General features: G+C 37.5%; 1 protein-coding gene across 1 annotated transcript; it reads left to right on the top strand.

Moving 5' to 3' along the window:
- The first annotated feature begins 2480 nt into the window (after positions 1-2480).
- HENMT1 (HEN methyltransferase 1) lies at positions 2481-11410 on the top strand. Its single transcript, XM_058842818.1, has 7 exons — positions 2481-2500; positions 3247-3375; positions 4902-5014; positions 6212-6346; positions 6759-6941; positions 8482-8659; positions 10195-11410. Exons 2-7 carry the CDS (start codon positions 3262-3264, stop codon positions 10582-10584), a joined length of 1113 nt encoding a protein of 370 aa, XP_058698801.1. The 5' UTR covers positions 2481-2500; positions 3247-3261; the 3' UTR covers positions 10585-11410.
- Positions 11411-11579: the final 169 nt, after the last annotated feature.

Genomic DNA, 11579 nt, shown 5'->3' on the forward strand with positions numbered 1-11579 from the left:
CCTTAATTTTTATTGTGTAACCACTTCAAGACAGCCTCTACTTCTGTTATAGTTTATGTTGCCATAATTGTGTTTTCATGCATTTACCTTTTCCAGTTGGAATATTTAGCCAAATATGTTCCAAACCTCAGTATTTTTTACTCTATATAAGATCACGTTTTTATACTTCTTTCACTGTTTGGTGGTGATGTTGAAACCTCTCATATAGTTGCAACCTATAAATCCATTTGCTCCAAATTAGATTTTCTTCCCTCAGGCATCCTGGCTGCTTTTATATAGTACAGCCAAATAGAAAAACAAAACTAAACCAAAAACCAAACCAAAGAACCTCAAAACGAGGTGTTTTTCACTTGCAAACAGCAAGAAACTATATATATTTATAAAAGCATAAGAATGTGATTTGTGTGTAACAGCAGCTTCACTTCTCATTCACCTATATGAATTCTTCATTTTTTAAAACATGCCAAATGTGTTAATTGAAGCTGAGAAGAAAAAGACTAGTACTTCAGTCACCAAACATCCTCTGAATTTAGGCTGAGAGGACTGGTTGTTAGCTCTTGAATTACAGATTAAGCAGTATTGCTGTATGTATGTTCCTGTCAAATATTAATATGGACTAGTGTCTCCTGGCAGTAGTGCTGCATTAAGTTTCTTTTGCTATCAGATTTAATTATATGCACTGCAATTCTATGGGAAAAGTACTAGAATGCATACAGTTGCCTTTCTCATTCCAGTTACTGAAGGAAATAAATGTCAGCAGTTTAGGATTTCTTGACTGACGACTTTTTATTGTGAGATGCTTTTATTCCAGTATAGCCATATCATTTGATGCTCTGTGTAGGGTGCAAAAGTAACAGGCTTCTCTAAAAAACCTGCTTGATTTGTGGCATATTGAGCTAACACAATTTGAGTATTCAGTTTGAAATTATAGACTGTAATGTGAAAATTAACTTGAAACTGAAGTTTTCAAGTAACCTCATTGACTTGGACCTCCTTTAAGTAGGGGGGTAAGGTAACCTCTAAAGGTCCCTTCCAACATAAATTATTCTACGATGCCTTGGGACTGTTAAGTAGATGCACCACTGCATAAGGGAAAAACAAGACAAAACAAAAATTTTAACCACAACTAGACTAAACCAAAGATTTCTTTTTTCAGTAAGAAAATAGTAAAAAACCCGAAACTTAAATTATGTGATTTAATGGGGAAAAATTAGAAGGATTTTTCAATACTTTATTCAGCAAGTATATCAGACACCCTGGAGTCAAAGCAGATTTTCTAGCTCAAAACTCCAAAGAGTGCTCATTCTCTCTTTCATGTTGCCAGTCTTCCAAAGATTGGCTCTCCAATCCAATGTCATCATCTAATACGGAATAATCAGAAAGCATATATCTGTGATTATATTGTTCATAGTGGAGAATTATAACAGCTGATAATTCTCAAGGTTTCACTTACAGTTTTGGAACATTTTGGGGTGAATTCTTACAAACTATTAGGAGGACATTGTGGGAATTTACAATGTGTTATGAATTAAATTTTACAGTGAACTTTACTACTGTTCTCTGTACTTACTTTGTTCTAAAGAATCCATTATACTGACTTATAAGTAAAATTTCACAGGATACTAAAATCCATAGAACTGTAAGCTGGTAAATGAAATACTTCTATTAATAAACTTTCTCTCTGAGGTTAAAAAATCACCACTTGTGCAGAGTTTATAGAATTATGTAATTGAGATATAGGTACTAAGTAATAGCTCAGGGTTAAACAATTGCTCAACAGCTGAAAGGAGAAACTGTGTGTTCTGTCTAGGCCATGAAACTTAAAATGTTAGCCAAGAGTTGGCACATGCATTTCCAGTATATTTTGAGATCTTAAAGGACATTGGATTATGATCTAACCTAACAAATCTTTATCTTCACTGCCACCAGAGTCCTGCCTCCTTTTAGGTCCCAGGTCTACACTCTACTAATAACAGCCTTGCCCTGTGATTAGCAAACGCTTTACTGCTGTTAACAGAAGAAATGGAACATTTAGAGCCATGCTTTCCTTTCCACTTTCACCCTGCAGCTACGCAGCTGCCTGCTCACTGAGAGACAAACTTGTCCCAGTGTGGAAAAGACCCAATGAAACCCTGCAAAACACATCGAGTTTGTGCTCTTTACCTCTCTCACCCAGACAGGTCTAGTTCACTGCATACAGCAACCAGCACAAGAGCGCGTATACCCTCTGCGGCGCAGCAAACACGGCTTTAGACAGCAGCGCCGCAAAGGACTCGCAGTGAGGAGTGGCGAAACTTCTGGGGTTTTGTGTAAAAAAGTAGGGACACCGCTGGCCACCGCCAATCACCTTTTAATTACGCTGAGGGAGGCTGGCACGGATCAGTACAACAGGTGGGCCCTCGGACGGTCGCTGCCGCTGGTTTATCGTCTCGCACAGAAGGGCCTTATGGCATATCCCGCACTGAGGGCTGGCACTGAGCGCTCCCGGCGCTCCCCGGAGGTGCCGCAGCCCCGTGGGGGCGGCCGCTTGTGCCGGGCAGGAGCTCGCCGTGGGAGAGACGTGGAGCGGGAGGCGGGTGGAGCGCCGGCAGGGGGCAGGGGGCTGGGAAGCAGTGGCTGTCGGGGGTGGGGAGCCGGCGGGGTTCAGGCCCGGGGCGGCTCAGGAGCCGGGGGGGGGGGGGGTCGGGGCCACTCAGGAGTCGGGGCCGGGGTCGGGGCCGCTCAGGAGCCGGGGGGGGTCAGGCGGTGGTGCCGCGGATGGCCCCTCACACGGGCACTGCTGAAGGGAGCCCAGCAGGCCCGCTTAGCTCCTGAGACAGCGGGGAACTGGCCTGAACACCGAGCCGGATTGTGCGTATATATACACAAACACGGAATTTTATTTGTGTGTAAAAGACCTCGTAGAGCAATCAAGTTGTGTGCAGGCTTGGCCCAGATGCGTTTGGTTGTAACGTTTGGTTGTAGTCTCTGTCCAGGTGTGCTGGATGGATAGTGACAGATTATGAAATTTGCTTTTTTAGATTTGTATACGATTTATAGTTGTTTACAAAAGGTTCTTTAGATAATGATATGTGGAGAGAACAGCCTAATCGTGCTAATCCCAGTATTTTTGTCATTCTTTGAATAGGACTCAGATCAGGTCTACCCCTGGTCAACTGGGACTCAAAAACCGCTGAAAACAGGAAAGTTTGTAATTGGATAGGTTATGAAATGCTTCAGAAAATAAGAGTTAACTTTTTATTTTAGCCTTGCCAGAATACTATGGATCAGAACTTCCAAGAAGAGTTTACACAAATTATTAAATTTGAACCTCCTTTGTACAAGCAACGCCACCAGTTCGTTAAAGATTTAGTGGAGAAATACAAACCTAAGAAGGTTGGTATGTTTTCTCTCTTTAGGTTATAAACTTGAAAGTAAGTTGACAGTTCGTATCTCAGGAAGACAAAAAGTGTAAATAACCTGTTGACCTAATTGCCAAATAATAGTAGTGGAGGAAGTGTTAAAACTGAATGGATTTAGCAGAAACCACAGAAAACATAGTGATATGTTTTTTCTCAGAGGTACATAAAATTAATGTTACTTGATGGGAGAGGAGAATATTTAAACAAGAGAAATGCCTTCGGCTATTTTTGAGAGTAGTGGGCATTGTGTTTTTAATTTAATGCTATGGAATTTGGTTCAAGCTGCTTTCCTCACAGTTGGGTTTTGCTTTACAGAGCTGTTAGTTCCATGTAGTGTATCAGGTTTACCTTACCATTTGCATGGATAGTCTTAGATTAGAAGTGACACTGGGTGTGGGATTATGTGAAGCTATCTCATCTCCATTTTCTTAAGGTCTTGTATCCTTCCACATGTGTGTTCCCCCAATATATCACAATTTTTGTTTCACTACTCACTGTGAAAAGTTAAATTATTTAAGTAACATTCTGTAGTGTTTGCTGGCTTCTGATGTGTCTTCCTGGCTTCCTTCCCCAAAAGATCTTCTCAAGTCTGCAGTGTTTAGCCCTTAAACTGATGTTAATATCTTAAAGGCCGTGCAAGAAACTAATGCACCTGCATTACTTATGTAATCATCCTTCTAGTAGCTAATAAAAATCCAGTCTATGATGCCGTGGCACTGTAATCTGCTTTCAAGTAGAACATATTCACCAGTGTTGCATCTGTCTTTAAAGGTTTGAATTTTCTGCTTCAGGATGTGGAAGGGGTGGGAGGGTGAGCTCACTGTTTATACAGGCGGTAGATAAACTGGACAGAAACAACTCAAGGTTTTCACATAGAGAAAGGCAGTATGTTTCAACCTTGACTGAGCCTGAGAAAGAACAGTGGGAGTTGGTTTACGTACTCAACTATCTCCTTAGCTTACAGGAAAAAATATCTATTCTTTGACTTCATGGCCTGAATATCCTCAGAGTTCCCTGCTTAAACATTAGACCGAACCTGTAAACTTGTTTTATGCATTCTTTGCTGCTAACTTGGCTGCTGGTAAGCCTGTTCTCCGTGTTTTGGAGGGAGTGTTGTGGAGCCCAGTGAAAAGCAGTGGTGAATGTGAAAATTGATGCAGCTTTTATATTTAAAATCATACCTTACTGTTACTCATGTGGGAGACATTTTCCAGAATCCAGTGGGATGTCCTACATGTACTTGTTTTATAGCTGTAGTAACAAAAGTTAGTTCTTTTTAAAAAACCTTGCAGGTTCTTCATATACATTTTTAAAAAAGAATTTTTAAATCTTTCCTGCATCTATACTGCTTGCTTGCAGCTATAAATTTTAGTTATGATTCTGAAATGCTTTATCATTAAAAAGTTACTTTGATAAGTATGGAATTTTAATTTTATGCAAGTCTCTGAAATTACTTAGAAATATATAGCATTTATACATTTTTTAATATCTAATTTACAGGTGGCAGATTTAGGATGTGCTGATTGCAGCCTTCTCTGGATGCTGAAATTCTGCAGTTGCATTGAAGTGTTAGCTGGGCTAGATATCTGTGCAAATGTGATGAAAGAGAAAATGTAAGCTCTTTGTTTTGAGGTTTGTGTTTATCTTGACCTAGTGGTGTGGTGGGTTGACTCTGGCTGGAGGCCAGGAGCTCACAAAAAGCTGCTCTATCACTCCCCTTCCTTGGCTGGACAGAGAGAGAAAATACACCAAAATGTTCATGAGTTAAAGGGCAGGGAGAAATCACTCATCAGTTACCATCATGGGCAAACCAGATTTGACTTGGGGAAAATGGTTGAATTTATTATCAAAATCAGAGTAGGATAATAAGAAGTAATGTAAATTTTAAAAACACTTTCCCTCTACCCCTCACTCCTTCATGGGTTTCACTTTATTGCCTATTCTCTACCTCCTCTCCTGCAGTGCTGAAGAGAGATCCTCAGAGTGTGTACGTGTGAAAAATTCACTGTTTGTAAGGGCACTAATGCATGGTGTTAGGAATATCTATGTATGCTTATATGTGACATTATTGTCTTCAGAAGGACCAGTTTTGATCTTTTTGAAATGTACATGGAATTATTAGTCACCGTGGTGGGGACTTGTTCTTTTTTATCATTTTGAAATAGGAAGGTTAGCTCAGTGTGTGGTGTCTGGTTTAGAACCTCTTTAAAATGAGAGGTTCTTTTGATCTTTGAAGCACTGGTCCGATGGATGAACATAGGTTTCTTGAAAGCAGATTAATGCAATTTCAGTAAATATGTAGGATCTCTTGCTCTTTCTCAAGAACGAAGAGAAGTAACCTTTTATATTTAATATCTATTGTGTGTTTTCTCTAGTGCTGTATTTCAGAATGAAATTTGCACATGTACTTTGGCTTCTCTGTGTATTTTACTTGGAAAAAATAGGTAATATGCTTGCCTAAAACTCCCCCCGAAACCCTGCAAAGCTTGTCTAAACCAGACTTACCGTGTGTCTGGAATTGAACTATTATCAAAGTTTACAAGTGGCTTTCCAAGTGACTTGAGAGTATAATAGAAATTCTTGTAAACACAAAGAACAGTTTCTGGATTAACTTCTTTCTGTCCTATTGTAGGTAGTTACAAAATGTGTTTGTATTGAATATACTTTTTTATATCCATGTAAAGCAGTTAACCTTTTTGAGATTCATGAAGTATCTATGCTAGCTAGGGTGTTAGCTAGTCCATTTACATGTACTATTTATCTTGTCTTAAGGTCCTTCCTGTAACATCATATTTTTAATACTTTTGTAGGCATACTTTGTCTCCTCTTCCTGTTGATTATTTGCAGCCATCTGAAAGATCCCTAACTGTTACCTTGCATCATGGTTCAGTTGCCCATAAAGATCCCTGTATGCTTGGTTTTGACTTGGTGACATGTATTGAACTGTGAGTATTAGGCCAATACAAAATGTTTTTTTAAGTCTATTAGAGTTCAGTTTGGAGTTCTGTGCATGCTCTGAACAGGCTTGATCAAACCTTTCAAGCAGAGTAGAATTAGAAAAGTAGAAAGTAGAAGCATGGATGTCTTATGTCTAAACTTATGTTTAAATTAACCATACTAAGCAGTTCAAGTAGTGTTTATGGTGGGAAGAGGATACTGATGAAAAAGTACAAAATGCAAGAGGAGATTTGCTCAGACAAAAGCCCCGTGCTGCCACATGGCCACAGTGCCAGTACTCATATAGCAGAAGTAGGTGTAAAATTACAAGTTACAGACATGGGTTTGGGGTTATTTTCACTGGTTGTTAAGATTATAGTGATGTGGTTTTAAACACAGACATCAACTTACTCTTTTCAGAATAGAACACCTGGATGAATCAGAGCTGAAGAAGTTTCCTGAAGTGGTGTTTGGTTTCATGGCTCCAAGCATAGTTGTGATCAGCACTCCAAATTCTGAATTTAACCCTTTGCTTTCAAGAGTGATGTCATACAGGCATCCAGACCACAAATTCGAGTGGAGCCAAGCACAGTTTCAAAACTGGTAAGGTACAGAACATCATATGCTGGATGCATTTGATGCAGTTCTGAGTGCCCAGTAGTGTGAGAAATGAATGTCTGTGCATTTTCAGAATGGTTCACTTGTGTGGTTTGTTGTCAGTGAAGTGTCACCTCCTGGTTTGGTGGTTTCTTTGCTGTTGAGAGCAGTTAAGCATAATCTGTGGATTTTGTATTATATGATGGTGGTTAAATTGGCTTTTACTGTAACTGCTCTGCAAAAAAAGATTTATAACTTTTACTACTTTTTATGTATCTTCATTAAAATTAACACAGTTGAAATTAATCTTTTTGCATAATACCCTGCTATGGAAATTCTTCATAAAATCCATGAAATGGGCTTGCTGTATATGGTGTGTAATCAAAGCACTCAGCAAGAGTATCAAATAACCACAGCAGTGTGGCATGTTGAAGACAGGATAGTTTAATGGATCATGGCACAGTGAAGGATTTAATGCAAATCATATGCACATGACAGAGGGTTACATGAGATCTATCTTACCCTTAATATCAGGAATGTAATAAAAATAAGAGAAAGTGAGATGCTGTGATAACATTCAGCTGTCTAGCAGTTGTGGAATAAAATACATGGTACAGTAAAGAATGCCATATCTCAGTAGCCAGCTCTTGGTGTATGTATTCTGGAAGTTTTTCCCCTTAAACTATGTTGTTTCTGCCATACACTTTAAAGTATCCAGTGATTTTTGAGTTGATAGTTTTGCAAAGCTGGAAGCATGTATTTTTCCTTACATAATGATACTAAAACATGCCTGTAATTAGCTACCTTAGAATACCTTAGAGACAATTTCTATGACTTCAAGTAGATTTAGATTTTGCTTTTAGAGAGATGTGAATTAAAAATATTGATATCACTGAAGAAGTGTGGGAGTTTTTTGAGCTGTAAACATGAGAAAGCCTTTATGTTGTGAAATAGAAATATTACATCTCTAAAATACACGAGATGTTAATTTAGTTTTCTTTTTCATGGAGAATGATATGGGTAGGTAGCACAATTTTGGTTCCCTGCCTCATGCCTTTATTCACACTGGCTGAGGTACTACAAGATACTTTTCATTTAGATGTTATGTACACTGTTGTAACCTTGATTAGGTAGATTTTAGTCTTTCTAACCACACTTCCTCTATTAACTGGTCTCTTGTCGTTTAGAGGTGTGTATGTTTTTTATGGGTTCTTTTCAAATAATTTTGTTCTTGAAAATTGTTTTTTTACCTGACTTCCAGGTTGGTGAATAAGCAACTGTGAGAATTAACATTAGCATTCTATGCACATATTTTAGAAGAAACAGTAATGTTTGGATGGCTAAATGATACTAAATGATTCAGACTATGGTAGGCATCTTACAGCTCTCATACAAGATGTGATAGTGCTTATCTTCAGGCATGGGAATATTGTTAGAGAAATTACCTTCAAGCCTTAACAGCCTTAGAGTCTTGCTTCTCCTTAAGAATGGATCTTTATCACATGGAAAGATGATAATTTTATATAACTGGAATAATTTGTCTTAGGGCTCAAGAGGCTGCTCGATGCTATGGTTACTCAGTGGAATTTACTGGCGTTGGGCACCCACCAGCAGGAATGGAGAAGGTTGGGTTTTGTACCCAAATAGGTGTGTTTGTGAGAAAATATCCTCAAACTGGTGAATCAGTTCAGTCTGAGAAACCCACTGAAGCAGCTTACAAAACAGTAAGTATTATTTTCTTCCTTTAGAGTATGAATAAAGGATGAAGTTGTCTATGACTGCATGTGAGGTTGTTACCATGAAAAACTGCTACTGTCCTGTCTTAGCTCTGATTGTAATCAGAAAACAAGACAGCCTCATTCTTTGTGTTTCCAGCTGTACAAAAGCCTTAAACTTTTAGGGTATTTGCTAAATAACAATATGGGTAATCATTCTTATGTTAAGATACTTCCATCCTTGGAATGAAATTTCTCCTTTCTGCCAGCTATTTTTCCTCTGGTCATTAATTTTATTTATTATGTAGTTGTTGACAATGGCACAGATTTTTCAGATACATAAAAAATTTTTAGAAAAGCATTTCATACTAAATGCCATGTGGTATAAATCAAAATTTTTTCAGAGCTGACATGAAGTAGCAATGCAAAGATAAATACACTTTTGGGGTTTTATTCAATTTTATAAGGCCTTAAATTATTTGTTTCAATGAACAAACTCTAATATTTCATTTCTTTGTGTAAAAATATCTAAGTATCTTCAAATGGCTTGTGACCTAAACTGAAAGATAAAGTGGTGTTATGGGTTTATCTTTTATGGTTTCCAAGCTATAAAAACATTTTTAATTTCTGTATTTGAAATTTCTGTGCATGTGAAATGTCACCTGTCTACTACCATTAATAGAATCATGAATGTCTCTTTAGTGTTCACCAAACTTGGAAATACATCTAGGTGATGGACATGTACTAGAAATTGCTTTCATTAGCTCCCATTGCAGGGTCATTTTGGAGAGAGTTTTGACATGGGTATCCTTTGATATTAATGTTAATGCTGTATGTTTCTTATCAAATTCATTTTTATTAGGTTACTAATTTATAGGAATAATTCAACATTTGAAGATGTAGTTGGAAAGTAAGAAATAACTATAAACAGCAGAACTTCATTGGTAGTCTGTTGGTGTAAAGCACTTCCTAGTAACCTGGTGGGAATGAGATTGCCTGCTTAGTTTCCTTAATTGTCTCGCAGTATAGCTCAGTGTAGAACACGCTACAAGTTCACAGATTTTGATGTCACAGTTTATTTTTAGCATTCCTTACAGCTGTGAGAGAATATTTAATGTTTTACTCTGAATACAATAAATTTCATGCTGTAGTCTTGGTTTCCAGATGCCAGTTCAGAAGTAGTTTAGAATCTCCATCACTCTGGAACTGTCCCCCGTAAGAACCCCGTAATGTGAGAAGTAAGAGAATTATTAAAAAGAGGTAAAGAATTGCAGGGCTTTACCTTTTCTCATCTACAACTGTAGCTTGGAGGTATAGCCTGCTGGGTTTTGGGATGTTTAAGTTCAGTTATCTGCCAGTGTAGTTGTAATACAGAAAACCAGCCCCTATTGCCTTGTTTTTGTTACCTGAAACTGTTTAATAAGCAAAACAGGATTGAATAAAAAATAATATTCACATTTTAAAAGCTTTTTTGGACAGCAAATGTTAAAATCTGAGCTTGTAATAGTGATAAAACATTTCATGTATTTTTGTATATTGTAAAGGTCTTCAAAGCAGTGTACCCAAGTCTTAAAGATGAAAAATACTTGCAGAATGCAGTGATCAGTGAAGTTATTTTCACAGCCGAAATCATTAAGCACCGTTTAATGTCAATACGTGAGGAGTACAGTGATGATCCTGAGAGAAAATCCAAATTCCAACCTTCAATGGACTGTTTTTCAGACTATCTTGGAAAACTGGTTGTTGAAAAACAGATGGAACCATTTATCAGTGGAAATGAGGTTTACATACCTCTTGCAACAATCTTTTCGTTTCCCAAAGTGAATCGCCTCTGTGGTACCTTTGAGAAGTTATGCAAGCTTATTGCTGGCAAGGTCACACTGAGTAGTGATGGCTCTGCTGTGATGTTCAGTATTGAGCAGGAAGAGAATTAGATCTCACACAAAGTTCAGTTGAAGTAATGAAAGTGGTTTTTTTAAAAGCTGTCAGATGCAATGTTCTGTATGCTAAGTAGACCACAAAGTATTTTCTAACCTTTATTTTATTTGGTCTTTATCTGTCAGCATCTCTCATTGACTGAAGGTGAGTGCTTCTGACAAAGGCAGCAGTAACTCCTAGGGGTTTCAAGTAGAGTATCAGGAGCTAAAAGGAAATAATTCCTAAGAAGAAAATTAAGTATTTCTGTTAGCTTTCTATTGCTTTATTGTAGCTATCATTACTAGATTATTTCTAGTAGGCTCTTTTTAGCTTCAAGGATTGTTTGTTTTGCCATCTACTGTGTTGTGCTGAATAATGTGAGTCAGACATAAGTTTAGGGCAAGTTTTTTCTTAATTTCGGCAAAATTTATAGATGCCTTTTTCAAGATGAGTACATACTCAGCCTTGATGAAAACCAAATGTTGTTCAGCTGAATTGAAATATGAAACTATCATCTTTGTTCTGTTTTTGAAAAAAAAATGCAAAAAATTAAAGAACTGCAGTAATTGTGAATGCTAACCTGGCTCTGAAAAAACTTCTGTTGTTTTCATGTGCAGCTGCTGTTCAAAACTGTAAAATCCAAATAGAATAGATGGAAAAAAATTAATAAGAACAAAACTCCACAACACAACCAAAAAACCCCTCCAACATCAAAAAAGAGTGCAGTATCCTGAATGTAAGGGAAATAATGTGGATATCTATTGTTTGGTTATGGTCAGAATAGTTGAAGAGAACATTTCTGATCAGTGTTGTGAATTAAAAATTTTCCTTCTAGATTAGAAAAAGAATAGGATCTAAATGACATGTTGTCCCAATAATATAGATGTCAGTTTGTGATAAACAGAAGCAGAAAAAAGCAAAGCATTTAAAAAAGAAGTCCTTAACTGGAAGAGAAACTGAAAATGGATTCAAACTTCCAGTTAAGTTTGTAATTTTTTGCATTAAAAAAAGA

Source organism: Poecile atricapillus, chromosome 7, assembly GCF_030490865.1.
Source record: "Poecile atricapillus isolate bPoeAtr1 chromosome 7, bPoeAtr1.hap1, whole genome shotgun sequence".
In the NCBI taxonomy this organism is placed as follows: domain Eukaryota; kingdom Metazoa; phylum Chordata; class Aves; order Passeriformes; family Paridae; genus Poecile; species Poecile atricapillus.